Source organism: Erpetoichthys calabaricus, chromosome 5, assembly GCF_900747795.2.
Source record: "Erpetoichthys calabaricus chromosome 5, fErpCal1.3, whole genome shotgun sequence".
Classification (NCBI taxonomy): domain Eukaryota; kingdom Metazoa; phylum Chordata; class Cladistia; order Polypteriformes; family Polypteridae; genus Erpetoichthys; species Erpetoichthys calabaricus.
Window position 1 is genome coordinate 41,744,344 of NC_041398.2, and position 22,507 is coordinate 41,766,850.

Here is a 22,507-nt window from a genome sequence, read left to right on the forward strand (position 1 = left end):
AATCTACATAAAAAATAAACACAATTTTAGACAGGACTTTGGTGATTGTAATTACTCCTCGAACTGGGCGTTGACACTGTGTTCTACCGCCTTCTCTCTTCCCCTGTCTGCAGAACAAAAGATGGATGGTTGTTCCACCACTGATGTCACTTCCATTATTCACTCTCCTGAATACGCCCCTCCTGCCAGGAACCTGTATGACTGGAAGTTTGGACATTTTGCACCAGTTCAGTTCTGAGTTCTAGTCTGAAAAGGCAATATCCACAAAATGTTGAATTTTTTTTTTTGTTCAATGTTGCTTTATTTCAGTTATACAAGACCACCAGGGTGAAGCCCCAACATTTTAATGTTGTTTTGTCTCCTTATCCTTACCTTATATCCTTATATTATCTTATTATCTATTATCTATTTTGAGCTACATTGTCAGAAAATGTGGTATAAAAATAAATGTTGTTACAAAATCAGAACAACGGGTACTTTATAATAGATTAATAGATAGATAAGGATGGTGGTATATCTTTAAAATGGATACTGTAGATAAGTAAGGCAGTATAATAGATAGATAGATAGATAGATAGATAGATAGATAGATAGATAGATAGATAGATAGATAGATAGATAGATAGATAGATAGATAGATAGATAGATAGATAATGGCACTATGTAGTTAGCTGGCAATAACTGATAATAAACACATACGTATGAAGGACACTATTTAGATAAATATAAGTGACTACAGGTTAATAAAAAAACATGAAAGGCACTATATAGATGAAATGGAGTCACTAAAGTAAATGCACAGACACAGAAAATGCTGTCAGACAGGTAAATAGATACTTTGTTAATCCCATTAAAAATATGAATTAAATGCTGAAGGAAAAAACATCTAAGCCTATGAAATGCAACTATAGTCGCTCATGTCTCACTGTCCTGTCTCAGAGTTCTTTTCTCTGTTGGTCTGCAGTCCATGCCTGCCTACATGTCTAAGTCTTCTATTTCTTCTCACAAAGTGGGGAGAGGCCTGGTACTAGAGTGAAGCACTAGGATGAGTACTCAGTCCACGTGTTTTAAAGTTGGAATGGGCACAAAGAGCCTGTCAGCAGAATGCGCCTGCCCTCCCTTTAAACTTGGTAAACAAACCCCGCTGCGGTCAGGCTAAGCATTTCAGAATGATTTCGTCCCCGAGGTTGAAAGCATGTCGGTCTGCTAAAAATAATTCTCCAGTAGTGCGATTATAAATATTGAAGAACTACAGGGCTGTGTAGGCCTCAAGAGACCCAAGAGAAATATGCGTTTGCGATGCTTTGGTTAACCAGATTCAGGCTGGATTTGTGCTCTGAACCCAATCCCGAGGCAGGCTGGGCAATCCCAGAGCCACGACAGATGCGGCAGGGCACGCATTCAGGACCCTTGTTCTGCTTCATGCTTGACGTGACTCCTGGCAGAACATCCCTATGACTTATGAGTGGTCAGCAGCGAGGCTTTGAGAGCATACGTTTTTTACGACTATTGAGTAAGACTGTGTTCTGCTCTATTTCTGAGAAGGGAAACAAGACCAGAGAGGAATGAGGAGTGTGGTTACAGCTGGAGGTTACATTCCATCACAGCTTTTGGTTCGGCATTGCTGCGGACTGGGATTATAGGACATATGTTTAAAGGACAAAGCAACCAAAAAAAAAATGAAAGAAACAACAGGCTGGACAACTGATAGACAGCAAAGCAAATAATAATATACATATATATAAAAAAATGTGTCTGGGTTGCAACAATAAAACAAACTGACAGGCAGATGTGATCAAGCCTTTTAATGGAATTCTAGGAACTGGAAAAAAAGCTTTTTTTCTTAAGTAACATTCACACACATTTTATGAAGGTTTAAATAAAATGTGCATTCCTTAAATAAACAAATAAGTTGTTGAGCATTTTATACCATTTTAAAACATATATACATTTTATGAGTTTAGAAAAATTGACAAATCACTGCTAAAAAAAATGTTTTGAATGCCACAGGATATCGAAATATCATTCTTGGTCAGGTGTTTCCCATTTGTCAACAGGTTTTTAACAGGTTAATATTCCACTTCAGGAGTCTAGGCATGGTTCAAGAGCATAATATCAAATTCAGCATGGCACATTGGTCTGCATCTCTCAGCAACTGTGCCATGAAGTGCAACATGCCATTCTGACAAGCAATGAAGCACCAGCTAATTCCCAATGAGGCATACTGAAATGAACACAAGCCTGCTTCCCGGTGCAACACTTCCAGCTTCTGGCTGACCGCACTACCAGTCCTAAGTACTGTGACGGGTCCTGTCAAAGAGTCAGTTGGTTTTGATTTTGCTTTGTGTAACTATTTATAATCTAGTTTAATATTGATAAATACTTAGAAATTAGGAGGTGGGGGATTAGGATTATGGAGCACCACTTGGCCCACACATGCCCATGGATGGAAGGAGGCATCCCGAAATTGGGAACAAATGTGTTGTGGCCTGCAGGGGGCACTCCTGCTCACCAAACCTGATACACACAAACACGAGGCACAAGTCTCATACAGCACACAGGTTTCTTTAGTGGGAAATGCTTCCAAAATTGTTTCCCACAGCACAGTCACAGCACAGTAAGCGCAAAGCACAGCAACACTATGTTTTTGACTCCTCTTCTTTTTCTCTCTGCCTCTGCCTCCACTCCTCCTCCAACGTTGTCCTCCACTTCCCGACTCTAGAACAGTGGCTGAAGGCTCCTTTTATGTAACACCCGTGAGTACTTCCATGTCCCATAGGCTTGGTTACAAGCACTTCCAGGTAAGGTGGGAGCCCCTGTGGCACCTCCAGAACCCAACCAAGCTAAGCCTCCAAACTCCAAGTTCCAGTGTGCACTGTGGGAATGTGCGGAGCTGCAGCAATCCATGGGGGCTGCTATCTAGAGCTCCAGGAGGGTGTAATGCCCTGAACCCGCTTTCTGTCCCGGTCCTTCCATAAAGCAGGTGTCCTGGCCAGATAAGGGTGCCAACCGTCCACCACAGTGTGAAGTTGAAGGTAATGGTGAAGCTGTTAATAAGAGTGATAGAGGGCCCATGAACCAACACCAGGAAGAAGGACTGAAGTTTTCTTGTCAGTCAACATACAATTGTACAAGAGCGTGAGTTCAAAGTTATATACAGTTCCTTCCTGATTGAAGTGAGTAGCATAAAATGCATGAAGGCGTGCACATTCATTGGAAGGAGCTGAAGTGGCAGCAGTGGGGATTGGACAACAAAATCCTCTAGTCATTCTGAAAGGGAAAATTCATGCTTGAGGTCATCTCTTTACATGAGTCTGTGGTCAGAGGATGGCAGCACTGAGTCCTTCTGAACAATTTGTAAGTGAGAAGGGTAGTGTACGGTATGTGCTAATTATTTCCTAGTGGTGGGAGTGGGGATAATCTGGTGAGCTGGACAGTGGTTTATTTTTCTTTGTGTAAATTTTCTTTTTGGAAATCCTGTCAAGTGAAGAAGGCAAAGGATTTGAGCTATTGTTGTGTTTCCTTCTAATTTTGGTTTGTCTTAGATTTGGATATTTTATATCACTTTTTAATGAAGAACCGTCATTGTCTTTTTACTGTTGACTTTTCTTGTCTGCATCTCTCTCTCACGTTGGCTTATTGTCGGTCATGAATTACAAGATGCCCCATGATAAGATTGGTGCAAGGGAGGTAGTTTTGCCCAGGTCATCACAGGAACTTAAAATCCAAGCAAATTCCTGGGACAAAGAAACATTTACCCTAAATAATTTAAAGGAATACTCCACTGAAAAATGACATTTATTTGCATATTGTACTTGTACCCCATGAAGTTTGTAGAGAGAAAAATGTTTAATCTCATATTTTCGTGCACAAACACATTTTTTGATATAATAGATGTCATGGGTGGCCAATGGTGGACAGCAGCAAACAATCTGAAAAAATTCTTGAAAAAATCTACCTCATTTTGCGTAATCCACATATCAAGACACCAGGTCATAGTGCTCAGTGGACTCGCACCACACAAATTTGCACTGTGGTGAAGAGCCATTGCCAGTAGTCAGTCATCCATCCATCCATCTATCCATCCATCCATTATCCAACCCGCTATATCCAAACTACAGGGTCATGGCAGTCTGCTGGAGCCAATCCCAGCCAACACAGGGCGCAAGGCAGGAAACAAACTACGGGCAGGGTGCCAGCCCACCGCAGGGCACACACACACACACACCATGCACACACTAGGGACAATTTAGAATCACCAATGTACCTAATCTGCATGTCTTTGGACTGTGGGAGGAAACCAGAGCACCCGGAGGAAACCCAGCAGACACGGGGAGAACATGCAAACTCCACGCAAGGAGGCAGCAGCGCTACCACTGCGCCACCGTGCCGCCGTAGTCAGTCATAAACCCACAATATCTGGCACATAAGCAGTCTTCTTACAGTGTGAACTAATATGAGAAATGACTGCTTCAAAATACTGTGAACGGAGAGCTTCCTGTTGACATAAGCTTAGATACAGTGGTGTGAAAAACTATTTGCCCCCTTCCTGATTTCTTATTCTTTTGCATGTTTGTCACACAAAATGTTTCTGATCATCAAACACATTTAACCATTAGTCAAATATAACACAAGTAAACACAAAATGCAGTTTGTAAATGGTGGTTTTTATTATTTAGGGAGAAAAAAAAATCCAAACCTACATGGCCCTGTGTGAAAAAGTAATTGCCCCCTGAACCTAATAACTGGTTGGGCCACCCTTAGCAGCAATAACTGCAATCAAGCGTTTGCGATAACTTGCAATGAGTCTTTTACAGCGCTCTGGAGGAATTTTGGCCCACTCATCTTTGCAAAATTGTTGTAATTCAGCTTTATTTGAGGGTTTTCTAGCATGAACCGCCTTTTTAAGGTCATGCCATAGCATCTCAATTGGATTCAGGTCAGGACTTTGACTAGGCCACTCCAAAGTCTTCATTTTGTTTTTCTTCAGCCATTCAGAGGTGGATTTGCTGGTGTGTTTTGGGTCATTGTCCTGTTGCAGCACCCAAGATCGCTTCAGCTTGAGTTGACGAACAGATGGCCGGACATTCTCCTTCAGGATTTTTTGGTAGACTGTAGAATTCATGGTTCCATCTATCACAGCAAGCCTTCCAGGTCCTGAAGCAGCAAAACAACCCCAGACCATCACACTACCACCACCATATTTTTCTGTTGCTATGATGTTCTTTTTCTGAAATGCTGTGTTCCTTTCACGCCAGATGTAATGGGACATTTGCCTTCCAAAAAGTTCAACTTTTGACTCATCAGTCCACAAGGTATTTTCCCAAAAGTCTTGGCAATCATTGAGATGTTTCTTAGCAAAATTGAGACGAGCCCTAATGTTCTTTTTGCTTAACAGTGGTTTGCGTCTTGGAAATCTGCCATGCAGGCCGTTTTTGCCCAGTCTCTTTCTTATGGTGGAGTCGTGAACACTGACCTTAATTGAGGCAAGTGAGGCCTGCAGTTCTTTAGACGTTGTCCTGGGGTCTTTTGTGACCTCTCGGATGAGTCGTCTCTGCGCTCTTGGGGTAATTTTGGTCGGCCGGCCACTCCTGGGAAGGTTCACCACTGTTCCATGTTTTTGCCATTTGTGGACAATGGCTCTCACTGTGGTTCGCTGGAGTCCCAAAGCTTTAGAAATGGCTTTATAACCTTTACCAGACTGATAGATCTCAATTACTTCTGTTCTCATTTGTTCCTGAATTTCTTTGGATCTTGGCATGATGTCTAGCTTTTGAGGTGCTTTTGGTCTACTTCTCTGTGTCAGGCAGCTCCTATTTAAGTGATTTCTTGATTGAAACAGGTGTGGCAGTAATCAGGCCTGGGGGTGGCTATGGAAATTGAACTCAGGTGTGATACACCACAGTTAGGTTATTTTTTAACAAGGGGGCAATTACTTTTTCACACAGGGCCATGTAGGTTTGGATTTTTTTTCTCCCTAAATAATAAACACCATCATTTAAAAACTGCATTTTGTGTTTACTTGTGTTATATTTGACTAATGGTTAAATGTGTTTGATGATCAGAAACATTTTGTGTGACAAACATGCAAAAGAATAAGAAATCAGGAAGGGGGCAAATAGTTTTTCACACCACTGTAGATAGATAGATAGATAGATAGATAGATAGATAGATAGATAGATAGATAGATAGATAGATAGATAGATAGATAGATAGATAGATAGATACTTTATTAATCTCAAGGGGAAATTCACATAGTTCTATCTCTTTCAGCTCTCATCTTTTCTGTACAACATCACCACTACCCTCCATTCATCCACAGTGCAAATCCCCTCTTTGTCATCAAGTGTGTTGTGGGCTTACACCACGAAGCAGCTCAGGTCGCACATTTGCAATGTGGTGAACTGCCAGTGGTCAGCTATGATCCCACAACGTTGGGCTCAAAAATGGTCTCCTTACACCGTAAGCTAATAAGAAAACTTATAGTCTTGACCATGTAGAGAATGCTTCTGAAAACTATGAACGCAGTGGTGCCTGGAGATATCAGCTGAGCTCTCCCACTTACGCTCTCTCAGCCCCCACCACACTCCACCCATCCACAGTGCCAGGTGTATATGTTATGAGCTTATACATTGAAGCATCTTAGTTCAGAGGTTTAAACTGTGGTGAAATACTAGCGGTCATCTGCAAACCCACAACAACTGGCTCAGAAACAGACTCCCTACCCCATGAGCTAATAGGAAAACTTCTTGCCTCAGTAGCATATCAAATGTTTCTGAGTGGAGCGGTGCTTCCTAGTGACATCAGTGGAGATCACTCTCTCAGCCTGCTGTTGCCCAAATACATGTATTTTTATTAAAATATTGTTAAATAAACTACCTTTGGAAAACATTCTTTTGAATGAAAATTGAACATTGTCAGATGCAAAGGAGTATTTGAATTCCAGATATACTCCTGTCATTAAATTTATATTCATAGCGATGAGACACAACTGGGCTACCTCAGTATTATTTAATGGCAGTCTGTGAAACTACATGGGTGATATTTACCTTTTGCTTGTTGAAGTGCAAGGCATGTTCTCACTTACTTTTCTTTCAATGTTGAGTACAGGTCAGCTCCACACTCCCTCTTCCATTTTGGGTGCCTCATGAACCCGACACTGCTGATAATGTAACCGGATGAGCTTGGCAGATGAGGACAAAACACACACAAAGCAAGGGGAAGGTGAAAAGGTGAACAGTGCTTTTATTAAAGCAATTCAAAAACAAAAGTGTCTAAACAAATAGTGCAGTGCTTCAAAAACTGTTCAATAAATAAAAAGTCCATAAAAATGAAAATGTGCCCAAATGCTTACCTTTAAACCTGTTGTCTCCTCCCCTTAACCTGTCTGGACCTTGCAGAAGGAGGAGACGTCTACTAACAGGCGTGGTCAATCTTCCTATCTGGGCTCCGTTCCCTGCTGCCCTTCCTTCAGCATCTGCAGGGCAACCTGACGAGCCCCACACGCCTCTCTCACCACTCACCTTCCTCCCTTATGGGGTGACACCATCAATTGGTCTGCTCCTACTCCCAAGAAAGCATTCAGTAGAAGCAGCCCTTTCACAGTCTCCAGCTCCTACGGCCCTGATGCTCACTCCTGACCACCTGCCTCACTAGCTGTCCATCTCTGCCTCTCTGTCTTCCATTTCATTTTAACCTCATTCTTCTTTGCTTCTCCCAGTCACTGGCCAGACTGTTTTCTCCTTTCCTCTGGCCTGCATTCTTTTTTCCTTCCTTTCTCGCACTCGCGCTTCCCTTCTAAAATGGGGACGTGGCACAGCTGCGGCGTTCAGCAGCTCCTGAATGAGGGCGATCCTGCACCTGTGCACTAAATGCAGGGCATCCACTTCTGCTTCTCACATGGGAACCACTCTTGCCACGATCCCACACCCCCCCACCCCCTCCCACAAAGATGCAAGTGCGGCACTTAGAACCATTTATTTAAAACGGCCACATATCTCAGCTGCTGACCCCCTGCTTTTGAGTTCCACGCCTGAATACTAGTCTGGTGTTGGATATTTTGAAGCCTCCACCCCTTTGAAGACCTGCACTAGTATATTGTGGGTGAAAAAATACAATAGGCAATCGTTTTTAACTGTTTTTAATGGAAAGTGATGTTTAAATCTCTTGACATATCAATGAATGTGAGCTGGGATATAATTCCCATCATGTTTGAGCACTTCAGCCATCCAATGAAGCTGCTCTAGTGCTTCATCAGCTTCTACACTTGAGAGGTTCCTTGTATTTACTCATTCGGCCATGTTACAGATGGAGAGATTGCTTGCATGTTTAGAGAAGTTTCAAAACATTTGACCCATTCTTGCCACAAATTCTGCTGTGATTAAAGGGTTGAGCTGTCTAATTTCTTAGCCATATCAGCAGTTTTCTCAGTTTTTCCACTTGGCTCCATAATAATCTTCAAGGTACACTTGAGTTGATGCCATCTGGCTGCTGTTTCGAAATTCTTTTAAATGATGTACAAGACAGGAGTTTGTGTCGCTCAGTAAGGAGAAGATGACTCTTTCAGAAAGTTCTTTCCATGTTTTTGCAAAAGATACTGTTTGATGTTGTTGATAGTTGGCTTTGGCTTGTTAAGGCTGGTTTTGAAGATTGATTGTTTTATTACTAACCCAGTTGTTTGATCTCAATAGTCAATTTACAAACTTCTTTGGATGAGTTTTCTTGACTGTTGTACTTTGGTTGGAGATCATTGATGTTATTAGCAGACAGTGGACCAAATCTATTCTTCAATTTGAGCTTGAAGTGCCATCCAGAGTCTTCATTCTGTAGGAGCCCTACATTGAACTAGAGACACTTGGTTGTCACCTGTTCAATAGTTTGCAGCTGATATTAATTGTTGCATGTACCATTACATGGTCAGATTGTACAAAACGTCTGTTGAAGACTCTACAATAACTCAAGAGTTTTCTTCTAATGAAACTGTGATCTTGCTGAGTATGACTAATTTTCATTTGGGTGCTCTCATGTCCATAATCTGCCTGCGTGGTGTCTGAAATATTAATGCGCTATTAGCACATCATACCTCTCACTTTGGTTAGTGAGGCACTGTACAAGTGGGTACCCAAAAATAACCGGAATTGGAAAAAAAATGTTTTTAATAATTTTTGCTTACTGAAACTTTAGTCTCCTTCAAAGTATTCTCCATGTGAATGAATGAACTTGTCCCAACGGTGGAAACATTTTTGGAATTGAATAAGAGGAACGTTGTCCAATGCCAGCAGCGATTTTTTTTTGACTTCCTCCACAGTACAAAAATACTGTCCTCTGAGTTCTTTTTTTCATATGCAGGAAGGCAGGAACAATCACTGCACCACCGTGTTCCCATGTTTAATAATATACATTAACTCCAATCATCATGAAAACGATATCAAGTATACATCTCAGTATTTTAATTATTCAGAGAGCTGTAATATCTCAAATGTAATGGGTTCTGTGTCCTGTCAGAGGAATAGAAAGCCCTTTTAAGAAACACGTGGTGATTCACACACATACAGCACATAGAAGATCAAATACAAAACAAAGCATGTAACGTGCTACTTTAGTTATGATGGGATTTGAGAAACTAGTAAATTAAAAGATTTTAAGATGAAGTTTATGATGTTCTACTTTAATGACAAAATAAACTACGTGATCAAAGTGGAAATTTCCAGATTAAAGTTGACATTTCGTGCTTTTTTTCCCATTGTGACCCTATTTTTTTTTTCTCTGTACCCTAATAAGCTCTCATATGACACTCAGGTGGTGGGCTACGACTTGCCTTTTCACAGTGACTTTGATATCTGACAACCTCTTTTTTATTTCGGGCACTGTGCGACTTTGTGAACTTGAGCTTTCGAGTTTCTCCGACACTCTGTCACTCGATCAGCTTCCTTTTGATGATTATATCACAGTTTAAACCAACAAATAGTAAGTTTTTCCTTGCCTTCACTTGGTATTTGCTGAAATTCTTCTATTTTCCCCCGTGCTTTTGCCATTGTCTTTTCACAGAAAGCTGAACTTAAGGGCTATTTATATTGATTTGAATATTCAAAGAGGTGTAATTCTGGGAGGAGTTGGGGTGGGACAGCAGGCACATGCATGTGCATTACTTTTCATGCTGACCGGGATTTATGTAGTGGAAGAACGCAGAAGTTGGACAACGCACAGATTTATGCATCTGGATTTTTTTGTGCATACGAATATTTCTACTTTTGTTCATACGCTATGTTATAGTGTGATTTCTACGCACGCCATTATACATGAGACCCCAGGTGAGTAGGGAGGGTGGCAAGAAATCCAAGACACACAAGTTAATTCAGAAATTTCTTCAATAGTCCGACGATGGTCTTCGTAAATTGCATTGCAAACATTTTCAAGATTTTCATCATTTGTAATTGTGGTAGGTCAGCCAGATCTTGTTTGGTGTTCAAGTGACATTTCTCCTCATTTGAAATGCGAAAACCACTCATAGACGTGTGTTTTACTTAAAGCTTCCTCTTTATAAGCAGTTTCAAGCATCACTACAGTTTCAGCAGCTGTTTTCCCTAAGAGAAAATAAAATTTAACGCAGACTCGCTGTTAACAAAAATCGCAGAACACGTTTAATAAGCAGCAAGAAAAAATGACATGGAATGCTGTACAAACAATACAGAGCAACGCCACTTGGCAAACTGCCACAGAGTACTGTAAGTATCCTACACCTAGCAGCAAAATTCGCAACTAAGTCTAGATTGCATGCCAGGTACAGATTCTGATTACTTTTGGGTACCCCCTCGGAAATTGTCATTTGTCTCACTTTGTAAAGTGTGCTATACATCAATTCTGGGATCTGTTTCATTCTGATACTGCCCAATTCCTTAATTAAATTCCCCTAAAACTTCAAAAAAGAAAAAAAATAGAATGTTGGAATTGTTTCAATAGTAGAGCTGAGATTAAAGTAGAAGTGTTCTGTCAGTCAACTGGCATGTAAACATTTGAGCAAAAACTGGAAATGCACATAAAAACAAAATAAAATGAAACATATAAATTAAATGATATAAAAACTGAAGCCCAATACGAGAGACAATAATCATAGGTGAGAATAAGAGAAGCTTTGAATACTTTAGAGATTTGGTATCTGCATATCACGTAAGTATTTGTATTCGTACTCGCCCACTTGTCCCATCTCGTCAATCACGCATGGGTCCCAACCTCAGAAGCCACACCCCTAGCAATGCTGAAATCAGACCTAACAATGGAAATAAACACTGGTTGCTTTTGAGGACCCAAAATCATACCAAATCATAACAAGAAGTTGTCTGTTATAAGGTTTTAGTCTCATTCAGATGCCCTGCATAATATGACAGTTGTTCCTTTTGGGTTGCCATTGAGATATGTGGGAATAACACAATCTGAGATTTTTAATTTTATTAATTAAGTCCCTTGCCTATAATTTCCATGCCCTTTGTTGCCAATGCAAGGGTTTTTAATCATTTATCATCTTTTATTCCTTCAAACATCAATCTGCCACAGACTTAAGGGGTTAGTGGTGTGTAAGGTAAAAGAAAATAGCTGCCTGCCTGTTTACCTAGGACATACTGACATTTGTAAAAGCAGATTTAAATTACAAAAACAAGGTCATATAAAAAATGTAATTGTACATTCTGTTGTTTGATAGCACTTTACATACAAGAAGTCTTATTTCTTTTAACTAGGTATTACCCATGACTCTTAATAATTAACTATTTTGGGATTTTATATAATACTTGATATCTATATGCTGATTGGTGTGTTTGACGTGCTTCGTAGTCAATATATGTAAATGAAACCAGCTGATTAAAGAAAGTCTTCTGTTAGATTTCTTCAGTCTGCCATTCTCCATTAAGAACAGCAACTCCAGTGAGGGGTGACACTTTTAATTAAAAAAAAAAACAAACTACAGACTGTGTAGTATTATCACATTGAGGGGCTCTGGAGTCAAGATCACATGTGACCACTCATGGACCCCCCATTTGTCCCTTTTCTGATAAACATACAAAAGGAAGCAGCAAAGGTAATATTCAGTGTGTTTTTAATATTTTCAGCAAATGAAGTGCATCATAAAAAAATCTGTCACCATTGATTTAGCACAGTCACATGGTACATTTTCTGATAAATTACAGAAGGCACAAGCTGACAAAAAAAAAAACAACTTTAAGGCACCAGCTAAGGATTCACTTGGGTAGACAGTGTGGTCTAGTGGCTAAGCTAAATAAATAAATGTAAATGTAAATCACTGCTTTTTCCTGGTGCTTCTGCCAAATCTAACCAAGGCATTTCAAGTAGTATAAATTAATGACTCACCAAAACATGTCTGTTACTTATATCTGAACAGTGCTCTCTATTGATCTCTGCACAATAGATCTTTGCAATGCTGTCATTTTCTCAAATAAAACTGGAAAATGCCAGCTGCTGTAACATGAGCTTCATGACAAGACAATATACATGAAGAGCATAATAATATTTGATAGAAAAAATACTGTTGAGGAGAATATAATGAAAAGAAGAACATAGGTACGCTGTGAGATTTGATCTGATAAGCCTAGGAGCCCCTAGATTGCACTACCTACTTGTTTAGCCCCTGCTGTTGATTCTGGACTAACTGGAGTGCACTGAGTTAGACATAACAACAGAGTAGTGCTACTTTATTTTAAACGTCATGTCCATGAGTCACAGCTTTCCAAAGATGTGTTAAATCAATAATTCTTTAAAATGCATTCCTGTCATTCTAGACAGCATTTATAGTGATATATTTGCTTTGTCATAGTAATTTAAAGAATCCTTACAAAAATTGCATAGCGTATATAATTGCTACATATTACAGCATAATTTTATGCTACATACAGTATGTCAGGCAATAAAAAAACTCAACAGTGTCAAGGTTTGCTTGAAATCTCAGTACAAATTCAAGCAATGGCCTAAGAGGTACTGCTATTTTTGGCATATAAAATATATATACAGACATGTACAATATACCTACACATATGGATGAGGTGTGTTTTTCATGTGTATATATTACATTTAAATATACTGTACAGGAATACAGGTATTCTTCAGTTTATGATCACTGTGAATTTAATCCTTGGATGCTAAAGATGGCTCCAAAGAAAAGCAGGCATCAGAACTAAAACAAGTCATCAAGCACACTAACATCCAGCTTGACGCTATGTTAAGTTTTTAAAACATAAAGGTTAATTAGATTTGAAAATAATAAGAAGATGCATGAAATCAACTGTCAGTATGCTATTTAACAATTTTACTGAGTGTATGGTAATGTTTATTATTCTATTAACTGCTATCATCTGAAAGGACCCATAAAACTGTTCATTGTGGGGACTTTTTGTGTCAAATTAATATGTTAAATTATTTTACAGCTGTTTGACTTGAAAGGGATATTGTACTGTATGTCATGCACTTTTTTTCTGAGTAGAGGAAACATTTCTGTTGTGTATACCTAAAAGAAATCCTAATACATGCCATAGACTTTAATACGTAATTTTATTGCCAGTTAGACCTTTTTAGATATTTTCTTAGATGGTGAGTGCCAAATTCAGATGAAGCCAACTGCTAAGAATCTGAGCGAAGCTAAATAAGATCAGAACAAAGTTAGGCTCAATCGAGGTAAGTGAGAGGGTGAGAAGGGGCGCTGTCGCTAACATTCTTTTCTCCTTCTCTCCGCACCACACAAGAAATGGCCCAGTGAAGGCATTTAGCTCCTCCTTTCCGGTTTGTGCATGATAAGAAGCTTGGCTGCCCGGAAGAAGGTGTCATATACACTTAGAGCAACCCGCCAGAAGGAGTGCGAGTGATTGACCCTTATTCTACAGCGAAAAGACAGATACTGTACTTTGTTGGTGTGCCCAAGAGGTTATTTACTTTAACGTTAAAGAGGCATTATTTTTGTTTGGACTTCTATTATTAAATGGGAAGACCTAGTTGGTGTCCCACATTTCCATTTGTGTGGTGACCAGTCATTCCTGCACCCAGCCACAATTGATTTCAAAATGCATTAGTTTCTTTAACAGCAACAAAGTTATTCAGGTTTCCTTTTCGGTATTGTTTTTTTTTTCCCAAAATTTCTCAATATTAACGTGTCACGTATGCGCATCGGAGGACCTCCTCACAGGCCCCGTTGAAAGGGGGCACTGCAGCTAACATTGACATCTCCTTCTTTCCCCACAGTGCCAATGAGCCAGGTGAAGGCATTTAGCCCCAGCTCCTCTGGTCTAGCTGTCACCTTGTTCCACGTGTCCCTTAAGGAGGCATCATTACTGGCCAGTGCTCCTCTAGAGTGACTGCCTTTAGTCTCTTTCTGTGACATTCCCGCTGAAGCGATACATGCCAATGAGCGTTATTTTTGTTTACCGTTGATTTTGCTGCCTCCAGACAATCAAACAGATGACCCAGTTAGCACCCTAAAACTTCCTCACTGCATTCACAACTGTCATTGCTGCCACAAACTATATGCTAAATATTTTTGGTATATTGTTTTATGAAACATTATTGTCCCAGCACTTAATGTCAAAGGCACTATACAAAATGATGATCCACTGATTGATATATGAATTTTCAGGAAAACCTGTGTTTCTGCATATACGCTGTCCCGTATGTACACAAAAACAGCTAAGAAGACACACAGAAGCAGAGAAACCATTTATAAGCAGGCATTAAGAGTGGCCAGAAAAGGCAAGAAAAGGGAAGCAGCAAAGTGAAGAAGAATATAGGCGATAATTAGGGAACAATGGAATGCCACTATTGGGACAGACAGGCTGGCCAGGCAGGTGTTACAGATGTTAATTCTACTTCTTTTTAGGTGTTGTTTGCTGGTTCATTCTGACTATTTCTACTTAAATCACATTATTTTGCTCTTTCATGCTTCTTATTTTAACATTGAAACCTCCTCCAGGAGAACCTTTGATTTTGAAAAGTAATTTTTTTATTACTTCTCCTTCATCCTATCACAACAGGTGATTTATTATACAGTAGTACAAATATTATATAAAATAAACAGTACAGGCAGATATTAAGTCGCCTACATGTGGATACTTGTAGAAGTTTACACAAAATGAGCTGTGTAAAATGCTTTGAAAACATAATTAATAGAAAGAGTGAGAAAGAGAGATATACAATAATGCAAGATGATGGAGGCACATCTGGAGTAGACATATTTGTGGTCCTCGGGTTGCATAGTATTCAGGCAAAGTGGGTATTTACATACCCTCCCCTTAGACAACAAAAATGTCCAAGTTTCAAATACTTGTCATGGTTTTTCACCCAGAGTTATTAACATTTACAAGACTATTCGACCACATGCCATTTTCTACAGAGCAATTTACTTTAAACAGTTAAACAGACATACCCAACATTGTGTTTCTTCTCTCTTTCCCTCAAATGAAATCAATATTTTTTTATATTTTGTCAATGCCCATTTTTACATGAATTTATGCTACAAAATGTAACGAATGCATATCTCATGAAATAAGCTACGTTGCTGGTACAAGTGTGTATGCTCTGTAACAGTACTGTATATCAGTAATGTCGACTCAGAGGGACTGAGAACTCAATTTCTTACTTACTGCTTGGCAAATAAATAATTAAATAAATAAGAAAAAACAAATTAATGTTTAAAACTGATTTATCATTATATTCTTGATACTTTAGTCAAATCAAGTTCAGCATATTTTGCTTAAATATTTTAATATAGAAAAATGGTTACTAGGACTGTAGTGTATAGTGTAATGGACTAGCATCAGGGCCAGAGTTGAACAGAGACCCTTATCCAGCCTGGAGTCCAATGTAATGGAAAGACCAGGGGAAGATGATATTTGATTAATATTTCCCTCAGCCCCCAATATGCTAGATGGTGGCAGTCCTGAGCTTCGGTACCCATAGGGCATACTGTGAACTGGAGTACCAGAGTACTGCCCTTTAGGGCTCCATGGGTGCTGCCAGGTGGTGTTGCTGTGGTTTATAATCCTGGCATTGTGGGACTTTCACCTGACCCAGAAGCGCTTTCAACAAACACTGGACATCGGGTCCGAGATAAAAAGAGCCAAAGTTGGGAGGGAGCAGGCAACACTCATCAGGAAGGGCGGAACGAGCAAAAGAATCTTGTAGTTGTAATTGTGTGCTTTTTGGCTGTGTTCACAAAAAATGGTGGATGAGAAATAAAAATCCTTTATTTGAACCTGGAATTGTGGTGGATAACATTGGGTCTGTGGTTTGTGAATCAGGTGCACCCCCTTGTGGCCACAACAGCAAATATAATCAATAATTTGCATCTCGTGGTCATGTAGATATATGTGAGTTTTTTCAAGACTGATGTATTTTACATCCAAATTTACTTTACTTTGAACCTCATCTACAGTGGATATGTATTTAGCTTGTGCAAGAAATGTTGGCTATAGGAACTGTGAAACTAGGCTCCTTTGAAATGTAAATATAAAGTTCTATCTATCTATCTATCTATCTATCTATCTATCTATCTATCTATCTATCTATCTATCTATCTATCTATCTATCTATCTATCTATCTATCTATCTATCTATCTATCTATCTATGTCTAGAGGCAAACTAGATTCATATAAGCAAAAATGTACAGAACGAAAGAGAGAGGTAGCAAGCTGTGCATGAAAATATATTATTTGGACTGATTTTTGTGCATAATATTTGAATTAGATGATAATAGAATTGCAGCCACCATACTTTGCTGTTTCCACACTAGCTGGCTATTACAATGGTTTAACATCTGAGTTCTGTCACACATTAGTATCTGATGCTTAATGATAGGAGTAAACGTTCCACCTTATATGTTTGTATTGAGTCAGGTATCTTATGCTCATGTACACAGATCTGAGCAGCACAGTAATGAATGTGCAATAACTCTTAGGAACATAATTGCCATGCTAGTATTAGGCTTTGGTTTTGAACTTTTGTTTATAAATACAGTAACAGGCATTGCCTTAAACCTGGAAGCATCTGATGTATTTCTTGTATCAAATACTATTACTGTACATTATTTCTCATAGAAGCAAATCTTACTGAAGGACCATGGTCATTTACACACTTTCTTCGACTAGCTAAAAAATTTTCTTGGGGCTTCCAGAGCCTTAACTTCCTAAATACCATGAAAATGAAAAGTTTATTTTTAAAAAATACAGGCAAGGAGAGGCCATGTGCACCCGCAAACAGCCCTCTGATCATCACTCTTATTCTTGCTCAGGCTGGTGAATGTCTGCTGATTAGAGAGAACTTCTCTTCATTCTTGTGTAATTGTCACCCAGGATTTCTTACTGTGCACGGCTGAAAGGTGACACCAACTTCATAGCAGCATAATTCTGTTTTTGGAAAAGAAGGTAAATAAAACAGGAAACAAGATTAAACATTGCCACTCATTAGTGGCCATTTTAAAAGCATAAACAATCAGAATGCAGTTATTTCAGTTGACATTGGCTTATTCCTAAGCAGAGTCTTTGGCTCCTTATCAGATACAAATTCTAAGCAAGTGTAAACAATAACTTCCCTTAAGAAATATCATGTAGTACAATCAACATTTGTTTTCAGTTAGAAATGTAAATATTGCCCATTTTGAAGGGAGTGTGTCTTGGTTTGATAGAAATTACAATTAATGAATTAAGTTAAAACAAGTATTTGTGCCATATTGAATTTGGAGCACATCAAATGTACATGATATTAACATACTATCTGCCAAACATGTTCACTAACATATAACCATGGCTTCTCCACCGACTGAGAGCTGCCCCCCACAATGCACCTTTTCCAGTTTCCCTACTGAAGTACTGAAAGTGAACATTCCACCTTTCTACTGGTCTATGTGTATTTCCCCATCATAAAAAATGAATTTAGTAACAACTACAAGAATAACAAAAAGCGGACTCTCACTCCGCCTATCATAAACTAGATAACAATAAAGACTGACGGACAGGCAGAAGGAGTGGATGCTGTCACATAAATATCAGTTCACAAAGATGTCCAAAACCTCATTCCCACGCAAAGAAACAGCTGCCTAACAGTGTGGCATGAAGTAGCACCCTGAGGAACTCAACATCTTGACTCAATACTATTTTGGAAACAAAAATAAAGAGGAACTAATTTTCAACATAGAGATGAATGACACGTCCTCATTAATTTATTTTATGATCTTGTTTTTATTGTTTTGCAGTTCTTATGAGCTCATTGAAAAACACTTGAAGGCACAACGCAATATTATATGAACCTTAAATGAAGACTGGTGAAGTCCTGGATATGAATTTCCAATTTGCAGACAATAGACAATACTATGGCAAGAAACTAACTCTTACAAATTGGAATGGAAGCCATTCTTAATATACAGCAGCCAGTCACTTAATCTGTTTGGTCCTGCTCATACAAAAAAGTCATCCAAATCAGTGCTTTGAGATGGCACTCCCAAATGAAAGAGGCTACACAGAAGTGAACGTTTTACCAGATGAATGTAATCATGGGAACCTTTAATGTCAATGCATTCACCACACGAGGTTGAATGGCAGATAACATACATTCAGTCGAATTATTACAGAAAGGCTTGAACTCGAAAACATGATATGTAAAAAAAGTAAGTGCAAGGCCAAAAGAATGTTAGGTTATATAGCACAACATGTAAAGTATGAGGCAAAGGAAGTTATGCTTTATAATAGTCTCACCTGAACCACAATGTGTTCTGTTGGTCTCCATATTACAAAAAAGACATAGCAGTGCTAGAGAAAGTCCAGAAAACAGCAACTAGGCTAATTTCAGGAATGTAGGTTATGAGTTATGAGGAAAGATTATAAGGAGTTCAGCTTTTTCAGTTTAAGCAAACAGAATTTAAGAGGTGACATCTTTGAATGGTTTAAATTTATTAAGGGAATTAGTACTTTGGATCGAGACTGTTATTTTAAAATTAGTTCAACAAGAACACGGGGACACAGTTGGAAACTTGTTAAGGGTAAATTTCATACAAACATTAGGAAGTTTTTCATTACACAGAGAAACATAGGTACTTAGAATAAGCTACTAAGTACTTGTGGTATGGTAGACAATAGAACTGTAGGAACCTGTAAAACTAGACTTGATATTATTTTGGAGAAATTAGGTGGATAGGATTGACGAGCTTTGTTGCGCTGAATGGCCTGTTAGATAGACAGATAAGAAAGGTACAATATGATAGATAGATAGATAGATAGATAGATAGATAGATAGATAGATAGATAGATAGATAGATAGATAGATAGATAGATAGATAGATAGATAGATAGATAGATAGATAGATAGATAGATAGATAGATAGATAGATAGTACAACCCTTGTATCGATGGGGATACATTTCAAGACCTACCGTTTACAGTAATCCCTCCTCCATCGCGGGGGTTGCGTTCCAGAGCCACCCGCGAAATAAGAAAATCCGCGAAGTAGAAACCATATGTTTATATGGTTATTTTTATATTGTCATGCTTGGGTCACAGATTTGCGCAGAAACACAGGAGGTTGTAGAGAGACAGGAACGTTATTCAAACACTGCAAACAAACATTTGTCTCTTTTTCAAAAGTTTAAACTGTGCTCCATGACAAGACAGAGATGACAGTTCTGTCTCACAATTAAAAGAATGCAAACATATCTTCCTCTTCAAAGGAGTGCGTGTCAGGAGCACAGAATGTCACATAGATAGAGAAAACAATCTCTAGCAAACAAATCAATAGGGCTGTTTGGCTTTTAAGTATGCGAAGCACCGCGGCACAAAGCTGTTGAAGGCGGCAGCTCACACCCCCTCCGTCAGGAGCAGGGAGAGAGAGAGAGAGAGAGAGAGACAGAGACAGAGTTTGTTTTTCATTCAAAAATCAATACGTGCCCTTTGAGCTTTTAAGTATGCGAAGCACCGTGCAGCATGTCGTTTCAGGAAGCAGCTGCACAAAAGATAGCAACGTGAAGATAATCTTTCAGCATTTTTAGACGAGCGTCCGTATCGTCTAGGTGTGCGAACAGCCCCCCTGCTCAATCCCCATACGTCAGGATCAGAGAAAGTCAGCGCAAGAGAGAGAGAAGAGTAAGCAATCTAGCTTCTCAGCCATCTGCCAATAGCGTCCCTTGTATGAAATCAACTGGGCAAACCAAGTGAGGAAGCATGTACCAGAAATTAAAAGACCCATTGTCCGCAGAAATCCGCGAACCAGCAAAAAATCTGCGATATATATTTAAATATGCTTACATATAAAATCCGCGATGGAGTGAAGCCGCGAAAGGCGAAGCGCGATATAGCGAGGGATCACTGTATGCCTAAAACCATGGATAATAGTGAACCCTATTTATCAGTCATTTTTCATTTACATAAATACTTATGTTAAATCTTAATGGACAAATAGCGTATAATGTAATCTAGCCTATCTTAATTGATACAACTTGCACCTTCAGACAGTAGCAACGTTGAATAATAAAATATATTGTACATTATTTTACTTGTGCACTCTCACAAATGAATGGGATTCTGACATTTTAGCTTAATCGTCAAAGGATGATGGAGCAATAAAAAATATCTTGTACACGCATACAGTTTAAACATATTTTTCAATTACATATTTACATTTTTTTCCTAGAAAATATCCTAGCCTGGAGTGGAGCCTGGAATGGAGAATGGCTTCTCCATTCTTCGTTGATTTCATTGATAGAAATCACTACACCGCTTCTCTTAGCAGTTGAAGAACTACCAGCATCACTAGATATACTTTGAATGCACTTTGGGGCCACTGTCAAGGAAATTTAATGGTCATTTTCACAAGAACATTGTGATAATATGGTAATGAATGCAGACAGCGAGAATGCTAGAGGCTAAAGGCTGGTTTATACTGTACTTGACACATCAGCACGGCAAAAGTGCTATTAGACACATACAGCATGAACACCCTGGTTTTCGCCACATGCTGCACACAGAATAAAGTGATTGTTTATTTCTGCAATTAAACATTTCATATTTTTGGGCCAAGGTAAATTCCAGAAAACTAAAACTACGGAAACTAAACTTGTGGATATGTGGGTTCTACTGTACTTTATTTGTGCCCAAAGGGAAATTTTGGGCACAAACTTGACCAGTAACAGTGCCCTGCATGATAACGTGCAGTGAATACACTTGGCTTGAGCATTCATAGTTTTCATACTCTTTCTCTGTACGTTTAGCATTCGTTTGTTCAGAGGTTGATGCATTTGCTACTTCGTGAGCAGCTCTTGTTTTCTCCACACTAGCGGCCTGTTTCTTCTCTTCTTCTGTCTGCAACTTTTCGCATTAAAACTGATTAAGTCAGTTTTTGTGTTGCAATTACGTTTTTTTTCTTAATTTTTCACTTAAGCTGGTACTTAAGTCTTCAATCTGCCTCAAGAATGATTTAAGATATGAAGAGGTAGAGGAAGTGACGGTGAAGGTGGTAGGGATGAGAATGACGTCCGTACACATGCGCCACACAGCCGCCCTGCTGCATGCTGTTGAGAGTTTATTGTACAATAAAATAAAATAAAAAGAGGAATAACCTTGGAGGTCAATCATCACCCCAAAAGCGGATAGTAGTCGTCACATAGTATATGTGTACCAAATTTCAGGTCAATAGGTCAAACGGTTTGCAAGCTACAGGTGATTTAAAATCCTGGACAGACAAATGGACAGCCACGGAAGTGTATTATATAAAAAGACTATACAGAGTGTTGAAATTGTCAGTCAATAAAATTGATATATGCTACTGAAATTAATTTAATAAAACTGCATTATGTATACATTCATTGAAATGTATCTAATAACAGAATTAGCTAATGTGTTAGCTAATTCTGTAATTAGTGGTTAAGCAGTCAGACATTAAAGCTAAGTTTTCAAACTGTTTGCTTGGCAGCTGGAAACAAAGATAAGTGGGACCAGTCAAGATGATCCTGGATACTGAATGACTCCTACTGAACTTGCTTGTAATTTGATGACTAAAGCCTATTATCTTCAAAAGGTTTTTTTTTATTATTATTTTCAGTCCTTTGACTGAAAACCAGCCTTGAAACCATTTACCAAAATAAGATTTTTTTCTGAATGAAATTTAAGTGAGATCCAGAACCACTCATTCAAGTGGTCTTGAGAAGTTGTACATTTACTGCTCCACGTGGTTTTTTCATTTCATATACGCCCATACAAAATACCCAATCATAGCTTTATTTAACAAAGCACCACGTTTGGTTTCTTTCACTTCAAAAGCTATATTCTTACATCTGAGACTAAACAATCTGACAGTGCAAAGTCAGCATTCATATTCTACATGTGTATCTTTATGTACTGTGGTTCTTGAAAGCATAGACCCACATAGTCAAGAGAATTAGGTCCACATCCACTATCACTCTGGCGTGAACCTCACAATTCTTAAAATGACAGACGCCATTTGAACTGCAGGTTGTCTTCTGAGTGTGATCAGTTT

General features: G+C 38.9%; 1 protein-coding gene across 9 annotated transcripts in view; it reads right to left on the reverse strand.

Annotated features, from left to right (window-relative positions):
• Positions 1 to 12,071: 12,071 nt before the first annotated feature.
• The window catches only part of dysf (dysferlin, limb girdle muscular dystrophy 2B (autosomal recessive)), a 311,739-nt gene continuing 301,303 nt past the window's right edge, over positions 12,072 to 22,507 (reverse strand). For all 9 annotated transcript variants that reach the window (XM_051928469.1, XM_051928467.1, XM_051928471.1 and 6 more), the window contains one exon: positions 12,072 to 17,394. In XM_051928469.1, coding sequence (XP_051784429.1) covers positions 17,347 to 17,394 — 48 coding nt within the window. In that variant the 3' untranslated portion in view covers positions 12,072 to 17,346. The remainder of the gene's footprint in view (positions 17,395 to 22,507) is intronic.